Source organism: Mobula hypostoma, chromosome 12 (assembly GCF_963921235.1).
Source record: "Mobula hypostoma chromosome 12, sMobHyp1.1, whole genome shotgun sequence".
NCBI lineage: Eukaryota > Metazoa > Chordata > Chondrichthyes > Myliobatiformes > Myliobatidae > Mobula > Mobula hypostoma.
The window spans coordinates 88,693,225-88,715,859 of record NC_086108.1 but is presented as its reverse complement, the minus strand read 5'-3'; the positions used below and the strand labels follow the sequence as shown (position 1 = coordinate 88,715,859).

General features: G+C 42.5%; 1 protein-coding gene across 2 annotated transcripts in view; it reads right to left on the bottom strand.

Moving 5' to 3' along the window:
• Window positions 1-18,851, bottom strand: part of frrs1b (ferric-chelate reductase 1b) — a 57,384-nt gene extending 38,533 nt beyond the window's left edge. The window contains exons 1-5 of one of the 2 annotated variants that reach the window (XM_063065028.1): window positions 18,767-18,851; window positions 10,029-10,225; window positions 4,969-5,117; window positions 1,557-1,651; window positions 43-187 (exon numbers count right to left, since the gene is read on the bottom strand). In XM_063065028.1, the coding sequence (XP_062921098.1) occupies window positions 43-187; window positions 1,557-1,651; window positions 4,969-5,117; window positions 10,029-10,224 (585 nt within the window). In that variant the 5' untranslated portion in view covers window position 10,225; window positions 18,767-18,851. Of the gene's footprint in view, window positions 1-42; window positions 188-1,556; window positions 1,652-4,968; window positions 5,118-10,028; window positions 10,226-18,766 lie in introns of those variants that run through there. The other variant, XM_063065029.1, reaches the window with a different exon arrangement.
• Between the last annotated feature and the right edge of the window lie 3,784 nt (window positions 18,852-22,635).

The following is a 22,635-nucleotide window of genomic DNA, read 5'->3' as shown; positions in this document are numbered from 1 at the left end:
AACTGTGAACCCAAATCCTTAATCTATTTGACAAGTGCTTACTGGTTTAGCAAGCTGGATGGTTGTTGGTAGTTTTGCTGGAGATTCAGTTGCAAGTTGTTGTGACAAAGAAGAAGCATTTACTTGAGAAATTATTGGACCACGTATTTTGACCCAGTAAATATTGAACCTCTGAACCACTGTGGCCCTGAAAAGCAAAAAAAAAAGTTTAAATTAAGGAAGAATTAATTACTTTTGTGCTATGTTTTAAGGTTAAAAGTTAAACCAGGCTATAAATTTAGCAATGGGGAGATGGTGGGATGGATAGGAAGGGGAGCTGGATAATGTTTCATTATTGATCTACACCCAAAGTACAGTGAGTGGAACAGTATTTTGAATACAAAAGTGTTAAGTTATCTCATTAACCTGACTTGACATCTGCCTGTAATCAAGCAATCAGCAAGGTGCTGTACAACCCCTCTCTGCACCTGGACAGCGGGTGGATCAATGATATTAAATTCAAGCCCAAAATGTATTCATCTCTGTCCTAACAACCTCATCCTCAGTACTACTTTTAAAATACCACATTAAGAAGGAAGAGTTTTTTTTCCTCAGAGATTACCATGAATCTCATTTATGTGTTTCAGTCTATATGCACAACGGAGCTGCCTACAGAGCAATGCACATTTGGATGTTGTCACTGTTACATTGATCGTGAGAAATCATGCACAAGGGCCCAGGCATGCATAAATGGATGCAAAGAATTGCAATTTTCTTTTACATGTCCAGTCACAGCTAGAACAAACCATTCATACAGAGGGTTGTGAGGCCTGTTTCAGCAATATTTGGGGCCTAACTGTAACAGGAAGGTTCACTTTAATGTGTCACAATAGATTGCCCTTTTTGGCACCCATGTCCTACCTCACATTCACTTTTAGGTCCCCATCCCACAACCCCTGCCTGTAAGAATATCAGAGAACTTCTTCAAAATCTGTGGAAATGACTCTTCATGAGTACCAAACTAGAGGACACCGATCAATTCTCCCCCATCCCTCCCCACAACACCACTACCAACATGCTGCCTAACCCAAGTAATATCAACTTCCATCTCAACCCTCCTACCGATCTTTATCATAACACATGCTGATGTCAAGCAACTGATTGCTCAAGGCTTCTTGTCACATTACAAGTCTCCTCGCCTTCCCCCATCCCACCCTGGACCTGAGACTCACTGCTCAACTCATGTGACTTTCTGTGTACGAGGGTTAATGTTTTTACAAGATTAGACCTGTTCAATCTACATGCACAACAGAGTAGGACTCAAAATCCAATATAATTCACAATAACAGGTCCCTAGCAAATGTTTCTTGACCCTTTGCACATTATTTGTTCAATGTACTTAAAATGAGGCTAATCATCTCCTAAGCTTTAGAAGTTGCACCCATACATTCACTAATTTGTATGTTACATTTACATCTTAGACATGCCACAATTACTCTCTGTGAAAAAGATGTGGCTGGCTTACAACAGTCTTATATCCAGTGAATGTTGTCTGTTAATTGCACTGTAATGCTTACAGGAATTGGATGTGATCTGGTTTTGGCATAGGTGGGTTCCAAAGGACCTCAATTGTGTGCTTTCCTGATGAGCTTTTGTGACTGACTGTTGAATCCTATGGAAGAGAAACAATGCTCAACATAAGTTGTGTATTAAGCAGATTATATAGAAAGTTAAGAATTGTTCCACACCTTTTTGTTTTTGCTGTTTAAGCACCATTGTGAGACTTCTACTGCTGCACAGAAGACAACTCCAATTGCAGTCTACAGAACAGTGCTGTTGCGTTCTCCAGTGTTCTGATACCAACACAGTTCTCTGCTGATCTAATGTCCCAATGTTAAACAATATAGTCAAGTCCGAAGTCAGACTTTTTGCAGATGACTGCACAATCTACTGTGAGATAAAAAAATGACCAAAATGCTCAGCTGTTGCAAAACGATATTGATTCATTATGTCAATGGGAGTCTCAATGGCAAATGTCCTTCAACTCATCTAAATGTTATGCTATTGAAGCGCCTTCAATAATTCCAAACGACTGAAGTAGGGTAAATACTGAAAGGCTTTTATTCGCAGTAAAACGTGACCCCCATGCTGAGTGTCTGTCCCTGGTCTGAGGGGGAGGAGCAGGGCGAAATCGCCTTTATTCAGGGACGTGTGTGAGGAGCCACAGGGGCAGTCAGCAGAGGGGCGTGTCCAGACAGTTAACCCGGTTACAACATAAAAAATATGGTTTACCACAGCTATGCATGTCAGTCACAAAGTTAAACCAATCAACACGACATATAACATGAATGGACAGATTCTTGAAACAGTCATTCACCACCTATATCTTGGTGTTGAAATTAGCAAGGATCTTAACTGGTCATCTCACATCAATCAAATTACAGCCAAAGCAAATAAAATACTGGGTATCCTGAGAAGAAACCTCCACTCGTAGTAAATCCGTCAAGGACATGGCATACAAGACACTCTTCCATCCAAAGCCTGAGTATTGCACGGCCATATGCGATCCCCATCAAGCTAACAATCAGAAGTCCATTGAGAAAATCCAATGCCGTGCTGCTCGTTTTGTGTTAAATGATTACAGCAGGAAATCTGGTGTCACCTACATGCTCTCTAAACTTCAGTGGGAACCACTTGAAAACCGACATATTAAACTACAGTTAATTTTCATTTTCAAAGAAGGTCACAACATTACTCCATCAAACATCCAAATTCGTCACAGAGTCAGTTCAACTCGACAGCAAACTGGACCTCACATATAGGAAACTCTTTCATTCAATAAGATTTGCTACCAGTACTCCCTCTACCCAGGATCAACAAGAGAGTGGAATCTTCTGCCGCCAGACCTGCGCAGTATTTCTGACATTAACATTTTTAAGGATAGACTAAATCAAATCAATTTAGGGGACCTAGTCAAAAAAGCTTATTTAACAATTTAACTCCCACGCCGTTCACATCGACTGCGCGTTATAACAGCCATCCAGAAGTGCTTGCGCAGTACCAAGCAGAAGCAGAAACAGCAGATGTAATCTCTGCAGGCAATGTTCTCTCTCACTAGAAACAAGTGCTGCTGATGGTCAGAGTAGTGGGTTTGGTGAGAGTGTGAGGAATGGGAAGTTGTGGGAGAGGTATGGAGAAGAGTTCTCCGGAGGTTCAGTGGGACTGGGACTTGGACAGGTTCGTGAAAGAGAATACTGCTGGAGACAGCTTAGAGGTATAGTCATAAAGTAGTCCATCATAAAAACAGGCCTTTTGGCCCATCCAGTTCATGGCAACCATCACCCGTTTACACAAATCCTAACCCTCCCATTCACACCAGGAGCAATTAACTATGACCAATCAACCTACCAACCTATATATCATTGGGGAGTGGGAAAAACTCTCTGAGAGTCCTTGGAGAAAACCAAAGTAGTCACAGGGAGGATAGGAAAATTCCACCCAGACAGCAGTAGAGGTCAGGATGGGCATCATGTAAACTATACAGGACTACAGGTAGGGATGTCTCAATGAAGGAATAATCCTGATTGCCACAATGTGGGGAAGCCAATGCAGGCAATTGATCATTCCTCTACTACCTAGTCCTGCAGACTGAAGAGGAAGTAGATAAAATCACCTTGTGGGCGGAAGTTTGCGTGACTTCCCTAATACAGCAGTAAACTATCATAGATGGCAAAGATCACCAGCAGACGCTTAAGGGTCCTAGCCTCAGGAGAGTGTCCATGACCATGATCCTGACCTTTATGAGGGAACACTTGAAAAGATATATTTAAAGTTTTAGGAGATATAAAATCTCCATGTTGGCACGGCAGTTAAATTACTATGGCAACACACACAAGATGCTGGAGGAACTCAGCAGATCAGGTAGCATCAATGGAGAGGTATAAACAGTCAACGTTTCAGGCTGAAACCCTTCATCAGGACTGTTTATACCCCTCCATAGATGCTGCCTGACCTGCTAAGTTCCTCCAGCATTTTGTGTGTGTTGTCTTGGATTTCCAGTGTCTGCAGATTTTCTCATGTTTGTGAGTTAAATTACTGTAATAGTGACTCAGGCTCCCAGAGTTCAATTCACATCATGATAGACCTGGAATTTAAATCCAGTTAACAATTTTGTGGACTGTGATGATGAACATCAAATTATCAGATTGCTGTAGAAACCCAATGACCTTCAGGGCAGGAAATCAGCCATCCTTGACCAGTCTGGACTTGGATGAAACTCGACTCACAAATGTGTTCTTTCATAAATGTCCTTTGAAATGGGCTTGCAAATCATTTAATTCAAGGACAATTGAATGCTAACTTTGCCAAGGATGCCCAGGTCTTGAAATATGAGAAAAAAATGCAGTTTAAGAGTTGCCCATTTAATGCCACAGTTTCTTGGTGAAGTGTTTCATAAAAGCTAGTTGTTTCGCAAGTCAGAACTGACATTTTTGGTATGAATGAGGTTTAAATTTTTTGATAGCCAAATGTTACTTGTTATGCGATCATTGATATAGATTAAGGGAATCTTACATCAGAAAAAAAGGGAAAATTAAAGCAAAAAAAAAAAATTGGAGAACGCAAATTTGTCATGAAGAACTGAGACATCTAGAGATTGCTCTACTCTGGGTAAATCAAAAATTTCAAAAACACGGTACTTTCTTTAAGAGGTATGTGAATGAACTTCTTGCCTTTTTACTTCTTTACTTGCCTCAACAGACTTATGATGATCTATTTGATTACCATATGATGATCTCTACTACAATTTGAATGGTTGCATGGAGGTTGGGGACTGAATTAGCAAACTAAAGACAATGATCTGGAGGAACATATTCAAATCCCACCAGCAACAGGAGATTTATGTCCTACAGTCGATTATGAATAAAAAAAAAAATTTCCTGGTCTAGTAACTTTGCACCAGTCTTAAAATTCACAAGATGGCATACACACTTTCACACCCCCACACGTCAAGAGCTGGGAGTTCTGATCATCAATCAAAGTAAAGTTCCCAAGAGGTCCAGCATTTAGGTCATCAGCATCTCGTGCTTGTATAAAAAATCCTTGGAGTGAAGTTCCAGACTGCCTCACGGTGAGGGTAACTGCAACCAAGGGAAAACAGTTTGAGATAGGGGAAGCAAACAGCCCACAAACAAGCAGTCATCATTACTGTATTCAGTAGTTGACCAAGAGTGACGAGAAGGGCGCCAGGCAACTTCCTGTCAAGTGGACAGGAAAATCAGTGAGAGGTTCATCCCAGGCTTTCACAGGTGACCAGTTCAAAAGCTGAAATAAGCCTGTCACATCAGCTTTTGAATGTCAAGGAAAGCAAAATAGAAGGAAAAAATCCATGGGATGTGTTTTTTTCTTCTAAATAAAATCCATTCACATCTGCAATAATTTATTACCATATTTGCATCATTAATGTCTATCCAACCCTGTGCTCATTCAACCCATTGTTCATGACAATGTAATTAATTAACCTAAAAACTTTGATACCTTTAATGACTGAATTACTTTGGAGGTGGTCGGAGTAGAGTGTCTGTGAAATCCCAATCACAATCAAAAATAACTATTTTCCCCACAACAATTGATTTTATTTCTTCAAGACTTTAGTCAAATGTTCCCTTCTTCAGACTTTGTAGAGAAGTTAGTTGACAGTGTGTCTAGGCATAGCCCAAATACTATCTATAAATTTTCTGATGATACAACCATTGATGGCAGAATCTCAGGTGGTGATGAGAGGACATACAGGAGTGAGATATACCAACTAGTGGGGTGGTGTCGCAGCAACAACCTGGCACTCAATGTCAGTAAGATGAAAGAGCTGATCTTGGACTTCAGGAAGGGTAAGACAAAGGAACACACACCAATCCTCATAGAGGGATCAGAAGTGGAGAGAGTGAGCAGGTTCAAGCTCCTGGGTATCAAGATCTCTGAGAATCTAACCTGGTCCCAACATATCAATGCAACTATAAAGAAGGCCAGACATTAGGAGTTTGAAGAGATTTGGTATGTCAACAAAAACACTCAGAAGCTTCTATAGACGTACTGTGGAGAGCATTCTGACAGGCTGCATCACTGTCTGGTATGGCGGGGGGTAACTGCACAGGACTGAAAGAAGCTGCAGAGGGTTGTTAATTTAGTTAGTTCCATCCTGTGTACTAGCCTCCAAAATACCCAGGACGTCTTCAAGGAGCGATGTCTCAGAAAGACAGCATCCATTATTAAGGACCCCAACACCCAGGGCATGCCCTTTTCTCACTGTTACCATCAGGTAGGAGATACAGAAGCCTGAAAACACACACTCAGCGATTCAGGAACAGCTTCTTCCCCTCTGTCATCCAATTCCTAAATGGACATTGGACCCCTGAGCACTACCTCACTTTTTTAACATATTATTTCTGCTTTTGCACAATTTTTTATCTATTCAACATACATATATTGTAATTGATTTACCTATTTATTTATTATTATTTTTCTTCAGTATTATGTATTGCATTGAACTGCTGCTGCTAAATTAACAAATTTCACAATACATTCCAGTGATAATAAACCTGATTCTGATTCTGAATTAAAACTGTTGAGAATTAGTCTAGGCACCAAACGTTAAGAGGAGAAGGCAGGAAGATGACGCCAGCAAACTACACTACCAAAAGCGAGATCCTCAAGATGGGTCCTGAAGAAATTCTTTTCACTTCTTTTCTATCATCTTCTTTCTATTTCAGATACGGTTCTGCTATTGTTAGAGCCTGTAATCTACATTCTGGTGGTGTGATTTCAGGCCAGTTGGGTGATCTGGTGCTTTGCTCTCTCCGAAAATCTTTCACAAGGCAGCATGGAGGCCAGGAAGCCAGAAGGTGGGGCGCGAGCCCATGATCAACTCCACTTCCTGCCAATCTCACTGAGTAAAGTGTTGAGGAAGATCAAAATCATCAGAGACGGGTGTGGAAGGCGAGCGAGCATTCAGCACCATCTACCAGTCTCTCGTTCATTTGAAGATGGCGGTGTCTCGTTTTCTCTCACATGCTATTCCTGGGGGAGGGTCCTTGCATTCGAGTGACCTCTTTCTCCCTTGATGCCGTCTGTGGATGGTCCCGGAGCAAGGTTTAATTGATGCAGGTTGTAGATATGGACTCTAATTCAGACTTTTGATGTGTTCTAGTTCTAGTTCTTGTTCTGGTCACTTTTTTTTGTTACTACTCATGGGCGATTTTTGAATCAGAGTGGCCCGCAGGTAAGGAACGCTGTACTGAAATATGCCTTTTGAGTTTGTGTTTTATGTTCTGTGTTTTCGCTCTTTTTTTTTGTTACTGTTTGGGTGATTTTGTTGCACTTGGGGAGGGGTTTGATGTTTGATCTTTTCCTTTAAATGGGTAGGTTCCATGGTTCTTTGTTTTCTCACTGTCTGTGGGGAAGACGAATTTCAGGGTTGTGTACTGCATACATACAGTGCCAATAAAACGTATTCACCACCCCTCTGGAAGTTTTCATGTTTTATTGTTTTCCAACATTGAATCACTGTATATATAATTTGGCTTTTTTGACACTGGTCAACAGAAAAAGACTCTTTCATATCAAAGTAAAAACAAATCTCCACAAAATGGTCCAAATTGATTACAAATACAAAACACAAAATCAGTGATTGCATAAATATTCACCTCACTTTAATATGACACACCAAATCATCACTGGTGCAGACAGTTGGTTTTAGAAATCACATAATTAGTTAAATGGACATCTGTTTTTGGAGACCTGTGTGCAGTCAAATTGATTCAGATGATTGCAGTAAAAATATACCTGTGTCTGGAAGGTGTGACTACTGGCGGGTCAGTATCCTGGCAAAGACTACACCATGAAGACTACAGAACACTCCAAACAACTCCGCAAAAGGATTGTTGAAAAGCACAAGTCCAGAAATGGATACAAGAAAATTTCCAAGTCACTGAATATCCCTTGGAGTACAGTTAAGTCAATCATCAAAAAGTGGAAAGAATATGGCACAACTGTAAATCTGCCTAGAGCAGGCTGTCCTCAAAAACGAAGTGACCGTGCAAGAAGCGGACTATTGAGGGAGGCCACAAAAGACCCATGATAACTCTGAAGGAGTTACAAACTTCAGTGGCTGAGATGGGAGAGACTGTGCAGACAACAACTGTTGCCTGGGTGCTTCACCAGTTGCAGCTTTATGTGAGAGTGACAAAGAGAAAGCCACTTTGAAAAAAACACACATGAAACCTTGGCTAAAGTTTGCCACAAGGCATCTGGAAGACTCTGAAGTCAGCTGGAAGAAGGTTCTATGGTCTTACGAAACCAAAATTGAGCTTTTTGGTCATCAGACTAAACGCTTGGTTTGGCATAAGCCAAATACCACACATTATCAAAAACACACCATCCCTACTGTGAAGCATAGCAGTGGGTGCATTATGTTGTGGGGATGCTTAACTGCAGCAGACCCTGGAAGGCTTGTGAAGGTAGAGATTAAAATGAATGCAGCAAAATACAGGAAAATCCTGGAGGAAAACCTGATGCCGTCTGCAAGAGAACTGCGTCTTGGGAGAAGATTTCTTTTTCCCAGCAAGAAATGACCCCAAGCATAAAGCCAGTGATACACAGGAATGACTTAAAACCAACAAAGTTAATGTCCTGGAGTGACCATTCAGAGTCCAGGCCTCAATCCAATTGAGAATTTGTGGCTGGATTTGAACAGGGCTGTTCACTCATGAACCTCATGCAATCTGAAAGAGCTTGAGCAGTCTTGTAAAGAAGAATGGAGAAAAATTGCAGTGTCCAGATGTGCAAAGCTGGTAGAAACCTATCCTCACAGACTCAAGGCTGTAATTGCTGCTAAGGGTGCATCTGCTAAATATTGACTTGAAGGGGTGAATACTTATGCGATCAATTATTTTGTGTTTTATATTTGTAATTAATTTAGATCACTTTGTTGAGATCTGAGATCTGTTTTCACTTTGACACGAAAGAGTCTTTTTCTGTGATCAGTGTGAAAAAAGCCAAATTAAATCCACTGTGATTCAATGTTGTAAAACAATAAAACATGAAAACTCTCAAGGGGTGGGGGTGGTGAATATGTTTTATAGGCATTGTACTTTGATAATAAATGCACCTTGAATCTTTGAAAACCTGCTCTCAAGTGATTGTTGGTATTTTCATTGGTGTGCATAAATGAAGTTGATTATCACCAAGATGGTCATAGAAACTTGTGGGTGATGATTTACATCACGATTCACTTCACCATGAGGTTCATCACTTGTGATATAGTTAGGCTCAAGGAGCATTAATGAAGCCATAATTCAAGTTGATCCAATAGTTCTCTGTTTATAGGACAGAATATCTTCAGAGTACATCTCATCCCATAGCAGTATGAAAACAAACTAGAAAGCACAGAGAGCATTCTGAATAATACAACACAGCTAAAAAATTATACCTGGACATGTTTTGCTTTAAACTTTAAAAAATAGATTTCAACAGAAAAGAATACCTGAAGGTAATTATAGCATAAACTTAAACACAAGATATTCTGCAAATACTGTAAATTTTAAGTAACACACGGCAAATACAGGAGGAACTCAGCAAGTCAGACAGCGTCTATGGAGGAAGCAAACAGTCAATGTTTTGAGCTGAGACCTTTCATCAAAACTGGAAAGGAAGGGGTCAAAAGCCAAAATAAGAAGATGGAGTGGGGGGGGGGAGTGAAAGGAATACAAGCTGGCAGGTGACAAGTGAAACCAGGTGGGAGGAAAGAGAATGGATGGGGGTTGAAGTAAAAGGCTGGGAGGTGATAGTTGGAAGCAGTAAAGGGCTGAACAGGAAGGAATCTGACGCTGGCATCTTCCTCTTTCCTTTCCAGCTCTGATGAAGGGTCTCAGCCCGAAACATTGACTGTTTACTCCCCTCTCTGGATGCTGGCTGACTTGATTTCTTCCAGCATTTTGTGATGTATTGCTATAACATAAATATGACAGGGATTGTTTAGCTATTAAAACTTTTTGTACCTTTTATTTGATCACTAGCATCGATTTCATGTTTGTCCACAGTGATGATGGCAGGGCTTGATGACATCTGAGGAATGGCACCATGCTTTGGAATCATGGAGTCACAAGCCACAGTCACCTGACCATTTCCAAAGCCAGCAATAGGTTCCACAAATATGCTAAGCACAGCAAGCAGACCAGGAATATGCTGCCCCATACTAGTGTGGAATCAGACAAGAATCATGTTAATTAATTTTAATTTCTATTGTGCTAGCAAGTTTTTCACAAGCAATTAGTAATACTTGTACTGTTAATGATAATCAACCACTTGGTTAAAAACAAATTGTTGCAACTAGCAGAAAACCTTAGTTTATTTCCAGTGTCAAACCCGTCTCACTTGTGAGTCAGAAGGTTAGGAGTCATGTGCTGATCTAAATATTTGCTTACACTAGTCACTGTGTTTTAATGGGAGACCATAATGGATCCAAAGGGTGGCTAAAATTAGAAAATCAGAGGATTTTAATTATAAAAATACATATAATGTTTTTGATCAGAGCATTGGGAGTGGAAAGCAAGATAAATAAATAAAGTATTGGGAACATACTGTACATACCTGTAGCACCAAGGGAACACATACCAGTCTTCATCGAGGGATCAGAAGTGGAAAGAGTGAGTAATTTCAAGTTCCTGGGTGTCAACATCTCTGAATCTATCCTGGGCCCAAAATATTAATGCTGTTACAAAGAAGGCACGGTACCGGCTATACTTCATTGGGAATTTGAGGAAGTTTGATATGTCGCTAAAGACACTTGCAGATTTCTACAGTTGTACCATCGAGAGCCTTCTAACTGGCTGCATCACCGTCTGGTATGTGGGGGCTACTGCACAGGGTGGAAAGAAGCTGCAGGAAGTTGCGAACTCAGTCAGCTCCATCATGGGCACTAACCTCCCCAACTTCCAGGACATCTTCAAGGAGTCATGTCTCGAAAAGGGGGCATCCATTATTAAGGACTCCCATCACCCAAGACGTGCCCTCTCCTCATTGCTAACATCAGCTTCTTCCCTTCTGAATGGACATTGAACCCATGAACACTACCTCATTATTTTTGCACTACTTATTTAACTATTGAATATAAAAGTATATAGACACAAATATACTTAGCATAATTCACAGCTTTTATTATTGTGTATGACAATGTACTGCTGCCACATAACAACAAATTTCACAACATATGTCAGTGATACTAAACCTGATTCTGATTCTGAATTAATTTTGGGAACCTCCAGGTTAGTGTATTTTCCATATGGTGTGGTATCAAGAGTACTGATGAAGGATCTTGGCCCAAAACATTGATATCACCTGCATAGATGCGATCTGGCTTGCTGACTTCCTCCAGCATTTAATGTGTGTTGCTTTGGATTTCTAGCATCTGCAGATTTTTTAATGTTCATGTTGTATGACTGTCAGGTGTCCTGTCGGCCCTCACACACCCTACCCCCCTTCCACACAGCAAGGTAGATGTAAAGAGCCTTGGCGTAAAACATAATCCCTTCAGGTTTGAGAAAAATAATAAATCAGCCATGATAGAATGGCGGAGCAGACTCAGTGAGTCAAATAATTTAATCCTGCTCTTACGGATATGGATAAAATAACTCATTTGCATTGGTAAATTGGTTAATTATTGTCACATGTATCAATGTATAGTAAAAAAACATTTCTTGCACATCATTCATACACATCAATTTATTAAAACAGTGCATTGAGGTAATACAAGGTAAAATAATAACAGAACGCAAAATAAAGTATTGTAGCTACAGAGAAATTCAGAGCAATTACAATAAGGTCAAGGTCACAACAAGGTAGATTGTAAGGTCAAGAGTTCTTCTTATTGTACTGGGGAGCCATTAAATATTCTATGGCAGCAGGGTAGAAGTAATCGTTGTGCCTGGTGGTTCATGCTTTCAAGCCTTTATATCTTCTGCACAAAGGGAGGGGGAAGATAAGAGAATACCTGGGGAGGGAGGTGTCTTTGATTATGTTGGCTGCTTTACTGAGAAAGCGAGGAATGTAGACAGTCCAAGGAGGTTCAGTGAAAATTTTTAGGGATAGAGCATAGAATAGACCCTTCCAGCCCTTCAAACCACATTGCCCAGCAACCCCGATAACCCCGATTTCATCCTAACAAAATCACGGGACAACTTACAATGGCCAGTTAACCCATCACGTACTCCACGGGGTGGAAGCACAAAGATAGCATCAGAGAATACTTTCAGGATACAAGCAGTAGAATGAGTTGTTAACTGGCTTCAGGACAGAAAGCAGAGTGGGAGTAAAATGCAACTATTCATCGTTGAGCAAAGCAAAACAGTGATATTCCACGAGGATCAAGGCTGGGATCACAGCTGTATGCAATTTATAACTGAAAGATTTACATTCTCAAATCAAAGACATAATTACTAAATTTATGATGGTATTAATCTGTTTGTGATGAAGGGCAGTCATTCATGAAAAAGATTGCAATAAATTACAAGGAGCATTTAAAAAATTGCAGCATAGCCAAATAATTAGCATGTTAATTTTAACACAGATAAATGCATGGCAATACATTTTTGGAAGGATCATTAGAAAAATCACTTATTGTTTGTGCGATATGATATACCAATCTCTAAAAGTTGTGTCACAGGTTTGCTTGATTACTATAAAAAAACAAACCCAACATAGAGATATATTTCTGAAGGGAATGAATTGAAAATTGGTGTGGTTATGCCAGACTGCATTAGACTTTGGGTAGATTGTAGTTTAAAATTATTGCATACAGTAGTGGTTAACATATTATGGAAAAGATATACAGGCACCTGAGATAGTGCAACCAAGATTTACAAGGATAATATCAGGAAAGTGAAGACAATTCAAAAAGAATCAATAGACTGTTTCTCTTTACTCTAGAGAAAAGAAGCTTGAGGGGTGACCTAAAGGAGCGGCTCAAGGATTTTGATAGAGTGTATGCAGGAAGGATCATTTGTTAGTGAGGAGGCACCTAATGGTGGCGATTATCATAAGATAATCACTAAGATATTCAATAGTGAGTGGTGAGAATATGGAACTTCCAGGGGAGACTGGACAGGCACATGTGGGAAGAGGGGCATTGGAAGTTCGAGTAATAGGTGCAGCCTTTGTATTCCTACATATCACCCTCCATCAGTTGTCTCCACCTTCATGTTTCTGTTCTGACCAACTAGCTTTATCTGCCCTCTTTACTGGACCTCTTTACTTACTCTGCCTCCAGGTGACCCCAACCCCACCCACTGCCTCCCCTGCCTGGCTCCTTTCCTCAGTCCATCCATCACTTGCCACTGTCTCACCACTCCCCCTCTTCTACACTGGCTATCTTTCCTCTATGCTCTCAGTTGTGATGCAGGGTCTCCATCCAAACAGTTGGTAATTCCTTTCCCCTACAAATGCCACTCAGTCTATTGAATGCACCCAGCAAATGGTCAATTTGCCCCAAACCTGACCATCTATATTCTCTTGGGTATCTTTCGAATTTATGTAATCTCAAACATTGACAGGCAGTATTATTCACTCTATTTTTATAAACTCTACTGCGGTACATCGGCATATGAATGGTTGGAATATTAGTTAACAATTTATTGATCTGTTCACCCACCAAAGTCAGGGATCCTTGCTCTTGTAGGCAGAATGTTACTGGCTTTCTTGGAGACAATAGCAAAACCTGCAGTCAGAAAAACAACTGGACCCACAGCTTAGAAGATTTTGCTGTGGTCCTGGTTTATTACTTTTGCATTTAAACCAACCTCTAAAATGTAATTATCAACAGCATTATAATTTCAAACTTGTCATAAAATGTCTTGAAGAAATAACTGATTTAATCCTTTATAATATTTTAACATGAGAGTTATTAATTGATCTTAAGTTCCCCAACACAACAGTTGGTTCTTCTGCCTCAGAACTCCAGAGGTCTGGGATTGATCCTGATCCTGGATCCTGCCTGTGTGCAGTTTCTACATTTTCCCTGTAGCCGTTTCAGTTTCCTCTGGTTGTTACAGTTACCCTCCCGTTTCTTAAAGATCTGCTGGTAGGTTTAATAGGCTACATACAGTCAGTTACCCGTTAATGGTAAATGAATCAAAGGTAGCGCATTTACCCGAGTCAAGTAGGATGTTCTCTCAGGGGGTGATTCCCTTAATGGAGAACGTCTGCGTGTGACTTCGTTTAACATGGGGAGGCTAATGCACGGGCAGCCACCACATGGTCCTTGACAGATCAGGGTCAGGGTCCAGTGGCATGGAATGCAAGATAACTGGGGACCCTTCACTGATGCAGCCTTCCTCAGCCTTCACTGCCACTGTGATGCGTCATCATCTTCCGCCAGCTCCACCATTAAAGCCTTGGTTGGGATCACTCTTTGTTTGGAACCTGCCCCCTTCACCTTACTGCCATGGGTGACCCTACCAGGAGCTAGGCTCCAGATGGCGTCACTTTCAGGATCGCTGGAATTCACAAGCTCGTCCACCATGACAACGATCCTTGGAGAAGGTGGGGGTGAGTGAGAGCAAGTAGCAGGGCTAAAGAGAAGGGGAATGGGACTAATAGGGTCACTCTGTTAGGAACTAGCATGAACCTAGCAGACTGACTGGCTGCCACCTGTCTCATAATGAGTAAGTTAGATTCCAAGGGACTGGATATCTGATCTTTGATGGAATGGTGTTACTGTACACCTCCCCTGTGTGTAACATTTGAGGATTGTCACAACTCACAAATCTAATTCTATGCCACACGCATGACTAACAACATTGTCGCTATGTTGATACTGTTACCAATGTATAATGAAACTAATCCCTTTGGTTGAGACACAACACCATAATTTATGGGCAGGATTCAGTTTCATGGAAAACTAGACAGGCACAATGTAGAAAATTTTCAGGAAAGAGTTGTAAATATATAATGATCTGCTCACTCTCAAACCACCAACTCTTTCCCACTGGCTTGCTCTTTTCCAATTAACTTGAGAAATCAAAATGACAAAGAATGGTTCTCAGAGTTCTGAGCAAGTGAAGATTTGCCCTGAAAATCAAAATATCAGGAGGACCCAAAATTAGAATCAATTCCAGGGCTCAGGGCATAATTTTCTTCTGATGGTCCTATCATACCCATTGAGTATTTTTAGCACTTTGTGTGATTGTCTTCCAAAGCAAATCTTCCATTATATGAATTCAAACTTGGTCAGGTGAATACAGTTTGTCCAGATTTTATTAGCACCGTAAAGATAAGACATATGTAATGACATCTTCCTCCTCACTGTAATCAGCAGAGGCACACCTCAGGGATGTGTGCTCAGCCCACTGCTGTGCACTCTCTACTCATACAGTGTGGCTAGGCACAGCTCAATCCATCACACCATCCAAACATTCGCTGATGACACCACTGTTGTTGGCAGAATGTCAAAATTGGATAAGGAGGCATACAGGAGTGAGACAGATCAGCTGGTGGAGTGGTATTGCAACAAGAATCTCAGGCTCAATGTCATCAAACCAGGGAATTGATTGTCCACTTCAGGAAGGGAAAATCGAGAAAACACACAGTAGTCCTCGTTGAGGGTTCAGCAGTTGACAGGGTGAGCAGCTTCGATTTTGTGAAGTGTCAATATCTCAGAGGATCTATCCTGGTCCCTACATATTGGTGCAATCACAAGGCATACTAGCGGCGAAGTTTCGTTAGGAGTTTGTGAAGATTTGGAATGTCACCCAACACTCTTACAAATTTCTACAGATATTGATGACACCTTCAAGAGGCAGCGCTTCAAGAGAGCGGCATTCATCATTATAACCCTCACATCCAGGACATGTCCCCTCTCGTTAATACCGTCAAAGAGGTGCTTGAAGACACATACTCAATATTATAAGAACAGCTTCTTCCCCTCACCACCAGATTTGTGAACCTATGAACACCCTCACCTGGTTATGTGTCTTTTGCACTATTTATTCATTTTGTAATTTATAGCAAATAATTAAGTCTTGCATTTTACTGTTGCTGTTTATAACAAATTACACACATATGTCACAGCTAAGAAGGGCCACCAGAGAGTTGGCTGAAGAGGCAGAAAGGGGAAGCTTTTGGCTATGGCTGAAGAGGAGGAACAGAAATTGGGGGAGTGTCATAGTCCAGATCGGGGTCCCCTTAAATTTACTTTGTTTATGTTATGATCCGGACCGTTGACTCCCTGTTGCCCTTTGGTTCCCTGTTTTCCCATGTCCCTCGGCTTTGGTGATTGGATGCAATTACTCTCGACTGAACCGGTAGTTCAGCCATTCAGCGCGAGAGCGTCTGCAAAGTCATCAAAGGCACGGCATGCCAATGTCATCTGGCCGGAGCAAGACTAGTCTCTGCCCGAAGTGAGTGCCAGTAATTCGCCTTTCCTCACCGGAGCAACCCTGTCCAGTTACCTCGCCAAAACGAGCCTGCAAAGTTTCCTCACCGAGGTGGGTCTGTCAGTTAACCCACCGGAGGGAATCAAGAACCACTGTCTACTGTTCCCGGGCTGGGTCGAGAGTTCGCCACTACCCAGAGGCTCTAAGTCAAGTCCTGGCTCCGGGGGCATTCAAGTATCGAGTCGAGTCCTGGCTCCAGTGGCTTCCGAGTTCCGAGTCGAGTCCTGGCCCTGGCGGCTTCCGAGTTCCGAGTAGAGTCCTGGCCCTGGCGGCTTCCGAGTTCCGAGTCGAGTCCTGGCCCCAGCGGCTTTCTAGTTCCGAATCGAGTCCTGGCCCTGGCGGTCTGTGATTCCTGTCCTACCCCACTGTCTGAATCCCTTCTCTGCCTCTTTCGCCTCTCGCCCTCGTCTGTAGCCCTCGCCTGCACCTCGGTCTAGTTCTATCGCTGGAGCTAGACAGGTACTGTCTGGTGTGCTTTCGTGTTGGTCTTGTCTTGTCCTCACCTCCATGGGGTAAGTCAGGCTGTCTTGCTGTTGCCCCGTGGGGAGTCATGTCTTGTCTTGTCCTCGCCTCCGTGGGGTAAGTCTGGCTGTCTTGCCATTGTTCCGCGGGGGGTCATGTCTTGTCTTGTCTTGTCCTCGCCTCCGTGGGGTATTCAGGCCGTCTTGCCGTTGCCCCATGGAAGGTCATGAGTCCCGGCCCTATGTTCTGTACCCAAGGAGGGGTCCCGACTCTGTGTTCTGTGTATGTGTCTATGGTTCCATGTACCTGCTCCCCGAGACCGAGGCTCTGTTTTCCATGTTCCTCCTCTCCCTAGCCCATGTCATGTCCATACCTGGTTCTGGGATCCGAGCCCAAGGCAAGACCCAGGTACTGGGTCCTTGCCCAGTCTCGGGCTCGGAGGCCATACCCTAGCCTCTTCATGTCTCCTGTAGTTCTGGGAGCCAATTCTGAGTCCAAGCCCAGACCCTTGGTCCCAGCCTAGTCGTAGTCCTGAGTCCTTGTCCAGTTTGCTACTCCTGCTCCTGTCTTGCTCTCCTGGTATCGAACAATAAACTAAATCTAAGTAACCTCACAAGATGTGTGTTACATTTGGGTCCACCCTCGCTCCCAATGCCCCGCCATTGTGACAGGGAGAGCCTAATCCCAATGAAAGCTGCAGGAGTGGTAGGGAGACGCCTCTACGACTTTGTCCCAGGGCTAAGGGAGCCAAATCTCCCTCAATGAGTGGTGGTCCCTAGCCATCGTCCTGTAAATTTCACTCAGAATTAGGCCATTCAACACATTGTATCTGCCCGCCTTTGGGTCATGACTGATTTATTATTCTTCTCTGCCTTCTTCCCGCCAGATTAATAATTTACGGATTTGATTAGCTATATTTTTTGTTTGATAATGCATCTTGCTGTTAGTGAGACAGCACAAAGTGGTTGATCTTGTTATCAGATCAGGGAGGGACAGATTTACACTCGATTGGAATATATTTTACTGTTGGAGGGGAGCTGTTTTCACTGGCTTCGCGTAATCATGGAACAATGTGCAGAAGCATCTTAATCCCCACGCCATCCCCTTCCATCTCTCTCGCAAGACTAACAATCTGAATTTTGCCAGCAAAATGAGTCTCCAAAAAATGAGCAATGAAACATTAGCTCCTGAATTACGGCCAGGTCTTCAACAGAACCTGTCAACCCCGTTTCTCCTTCCACAGATGTTGCCTGACCTGCTTGGGAGCATTTTCTGGTTTCACTCATGTTAGTGTTTTGAGGACTACCTCGAAACCCCGGCGGGATTATTTCTGCAGCGATGCGAATTTCCTGCGCGATTGAGTTGATAGCAGGATTGCGGAACATTTATAAATAATCCAGTTGTCAGACGGACGAGCTTTACAGTTCGCAGGCTTTGTGAAAATGACCGAAAAAAGAAAGCACTGAACCGCAGGAGAAAGTAAAATTTAAAATCCTCTTTATTCTAATTGAACGCAATCTTATTTTAACTTATCTTTACGCACACCAAGGTGGTTATCATCACTTCCACTTCCGTACACTTCTCCCTTTTGTGCGCTCCGTTTCCTTCTGCAACGGACACACACACACACACACACACACACACACACAAACTACGTACCGCACTAAATGTACCAGTAAGTACATTTTTACTGTTTAAACATGCAGGAGGCTCCTCACACTTACCTGGGTACTTGGAATTTGCGTGCCTTTACCAGAGAAAGACTCCCATCAGGTTGAGATGGGGCCCTGCGCTCTCAGATAACACGAGAAACTAAAATTGAACGAGCAGATCAGTTCTAAAGTTACCTGTTACTGACTTGAACCTGTCGCTCCTGGCCTCGTTCTCAATGCAGCGTTTCCATGAGTCTTATCCAGACCATTTTACTTTATTTTCATTTCTGAAGTCGTTTCTTGTATGGTCTGAGTAGCCCGTCTGGAAATTCTCTCTGCTCAACTGCTCCCATGTAGACTGTTGCTCTCAGTTTGCTGATATCTGAAAATACCTTGCCTTAAATTTGGGAACCAAGCCGACCAGCGTGAATTAGACAAAGCAGTGGTTCCAGTACCTGTACTAGACCTTGGAGTCACTCTCCTGGGAACTTCTCGGTGGATTAGCTTTTGCAACATGACTCATGGTTTACATTTTCTATGTCAAATTTGGAGCAGATCTTTTCCATATTGTAAAGAGTTCAATAATCTGACAAGCACAGCAGAGGTAAGCACTAAAGCAGCTAGATCCTTTCACTTTCCCAGTCACCTGGCTTCATCCATCACCTTTCCCTCCCCCCACCTTTTAATTCTGGCGTCTTTCCCCTTCCTTTCCCGTCTTGAAGAAGAGTCTTGGCCCGAAATGTTGACTTTTTGTTCATTTCCATAGCTGCTGCCTGACCTGCTGAGTTCCTTCAGCATTTTGTGTCTGTTGCTTTGGAATTCCAGCACCTGCACAATTTCTTGTGTGTATGTTCAAGTTCAAGGTTATTGCTATTCCACTATATACATGTTCAGCTGATCAAAACATCATTTCTCTGGAGCCAAGGTGTAAAACACAGTGCAAATAGCCACACGAGCACATCTAATTACGATCCAACACATACAGTCACAAAATAATATTAGCACAGTCTCTGAGTGGCATGGCATGGCCTGACGATTGACGGGTTGACATGAAGTACAAGATGCATGTTTATATAAGACAATATAATTGTTACTGACAGTGTTCTAATAAAACAGGCAGCAGATTAAATGTGCGAAACTGTAGCATAGAAGATGAAAAGTGACTCGTGCAGGATGAGAGTGTGTCAGTGAGTTGAGAGGACAAGGAGTACATTTATGCTGGGTGGAAGCAGGGTGCCTGGGGGAAGATGCTGTTCACTAGCCTAACAGTTCTTGTTCTTATGCTGGGGGAGGAGGTCAAGGAGCCTGTGGGAAGTATGAGAGGTATGTGTGACAATGCTGGCGATGCAGCCCTTCTGATATATGCCTGGGATGGGTTGGGAGGGAGAGGGAGAAAAAGATTCCCTGATGATGTTTCTAGCAGCCTTCACTATCCATTGCAGGGTCTTGCATTGCAGTTCTAATACCAGACAGTGATGCAGCTGGTCAGCACACTTGCATACACTTACCAATGGGTTCATACAATGAAATCCTAGAAGCAAGTGCACACAGCATAAATATTTCAACACTGTACATTGATAATTAGAAGCAAGAGCAAATAATTCAGAGTTGTAGTTATTCTACTGTTGGATCTGTCCAAAGCTTCTCTCATTTCTATTCAACACAAATGGATAGGGTGGTAAAGAAGGTGTAGAGCATGTTTGTTTTCATCAGTCAGGGCACTGAATATTAAAAGTTGGAAGCCCTGTTGCAGTTGTATGAATCTATGGTTATGGTATGTATGATAAATGAAACATCTGGAAGTTTTGGAAAGGCCTCAGAAGTCATTCACCAGGATAATCCCTCAAATGGAGTATATTAACTATAGGGATAGTCAGTCATATTCCCAGGATGGAAACATCAAATACCAGGTGACATAGGTTTAGGAAAGTTTAGGAAAATACCAGGTGACATGGGTTTAGGTTCAATTCCTGCCACTGTCTGTAAAGAGTTTGGACGTTCTCCCCATGGCCACATGGGTTTCCTCCGGGTGCTCCAGTTTCCTCCCACATTCCAAAGGAGGTTAAATGGTCACATGGCTATAATTGGGTAGTGCAGTCCTATTGGGCCAGAAATTGCTGTATCTCTAAATGGGTGATGGAGTGGAGATACATTGCTAGCAAAGGAGGCATATGGTGCTCCTTCCCTCCACTAGCCTGTAGGTCTCCCTAGGGCAAGGTGTAATACCTGCAATCAGGGTCATGTGAAGCCATGGGAGTGGGTGGTGGATGGTCATGTGAGCAGCTGGTGCACATCACAGGTCCTAATTATGCAACCACTGATGCCAGGCAGACAATGTGTGAAGAGTATTGATAATGGCTAGGGTCACCTGTCTTGTAAAAAGACACTGCCCAGAAGAAGGCAATGGCAGACTTCTTCTGTAGAAAAACTTGCCAAGGACAATCATGGTCTTGAGACCATGATCGGCTACGTCATACAACACGGCACAGGATGATGATGATGACGACTTCTAAATAATAAAAAAACAAATATGACAGCAACGTTTAAGAGGCAGTTAAACAGCCTATGAACAAGCAGGGAGAGAAAAGGAAATAAACCACAGTATATGCAGGCAAATGGGATTAGTTTGGTTTGGCATCATGGTCAGAAGGCCCTTCCACGCAACATATCTGTGCCAACCATGATGCCATGAATCATTTATCTATTTAGTTAGAGGTACAGCATTGTAACAGGCACCTCCATTCCACTGAGCCCATACCACCCAATTACACCCATGTAACCAATTAAACTACTTTGAAATATGGGAGAAAACCAGATTACCCACAGGAAACCCACATGGTCATGGGGAGAACATACAACCTGCTTACATTCAGCGGTAGAATTGAACCTAGATCACTGGCATTTTAATTGTGTTACGCTAACCACCATACTACCATCATGCCAACTCTTCGAACTGATTCTTGTTTTCTTCTTCACATATTTTATGTAGTCAATGTGAAGTATTGACTTTCATGTTAAAGCTACTCACACTGTCTTTAGAGATAATAATGGAAAGGCGAACTGCAGAGTCGAGACTATAAGTGTGCAAAGTATTGTTCGTATTATTAAAGTGTGTCACCAACAGGTATAGAAACATTGAATGTTAGAAATTTCAAGCTTAATGAGAAAAGCTGGTGGCGCACTTGGACACAGCAGCCGCTCTGGGTCCAATCAAAGTTGTACTCGTTCATCTTGTATCTCTTTTTTATGATTGCAAGTTGCTGCAGGATACTAAGAACATCAAGTGCTGCAGGACTATCCCATCAGTGAGTTGCTCGACAGCAATGGAGCTGGACCTATTTGTACCGTTGTTCTGTTGTCGCCTGGTTTTGTTGCATACCATTGTGTTCACAATCCAACAAACAGAGTGAGTGATTGTCTTTGTCATTTTTATTGTGATTGCAGGACCCTATTGGACATTGGTAACATAGAATAGCTCAAATCAGCTTCACTGGTTCACCTTGGTTTTGGCAAGCACTAGGCCTAGGCCGAGGCTGCAGTGTCGCCTATTGCAGCTGTCCAGGGAAAGAGATCCAAAGCGATGTGGGGCAGAGCAGGAGCCTCTGCTGGGCATGTTGGAATCGGTACTGCGTTGGGGTTGACTCCTCCCAGCTGTGCTGCTCTCTCGTGTTCACTCAGTGGAAGAACAAGCTGAGTTCAGGATGATCTACAGACCTGTCACTCCGGGACTTACCATAGAACCATAGAACATTACAGCACAGAAGCAGGCCTTTTGGCCCTTCTTGTCTGTGCCTAACCATTTTTCTGCCTAGTCCCACTGACCTGCACACGGACCATATCCCTCCATACTCCTCCCATCCATGTACCCTCCAAGTTTTTCTTAAATGTTAAAAAAGAACCCGCATTTACCACTTCATCTGGCAGCTCATTCCACACTCCCACCACTCTCTGTGTGAAGAAGCCCCCCCCCAATGTTCCCATTAAACGTTTCCCTCTTCGCCCTTAACTCATGTCCTCTGTTTTTTTTCTCCCCTAGGCTCAGTGGAAAAAAGCCTGCTAGCATT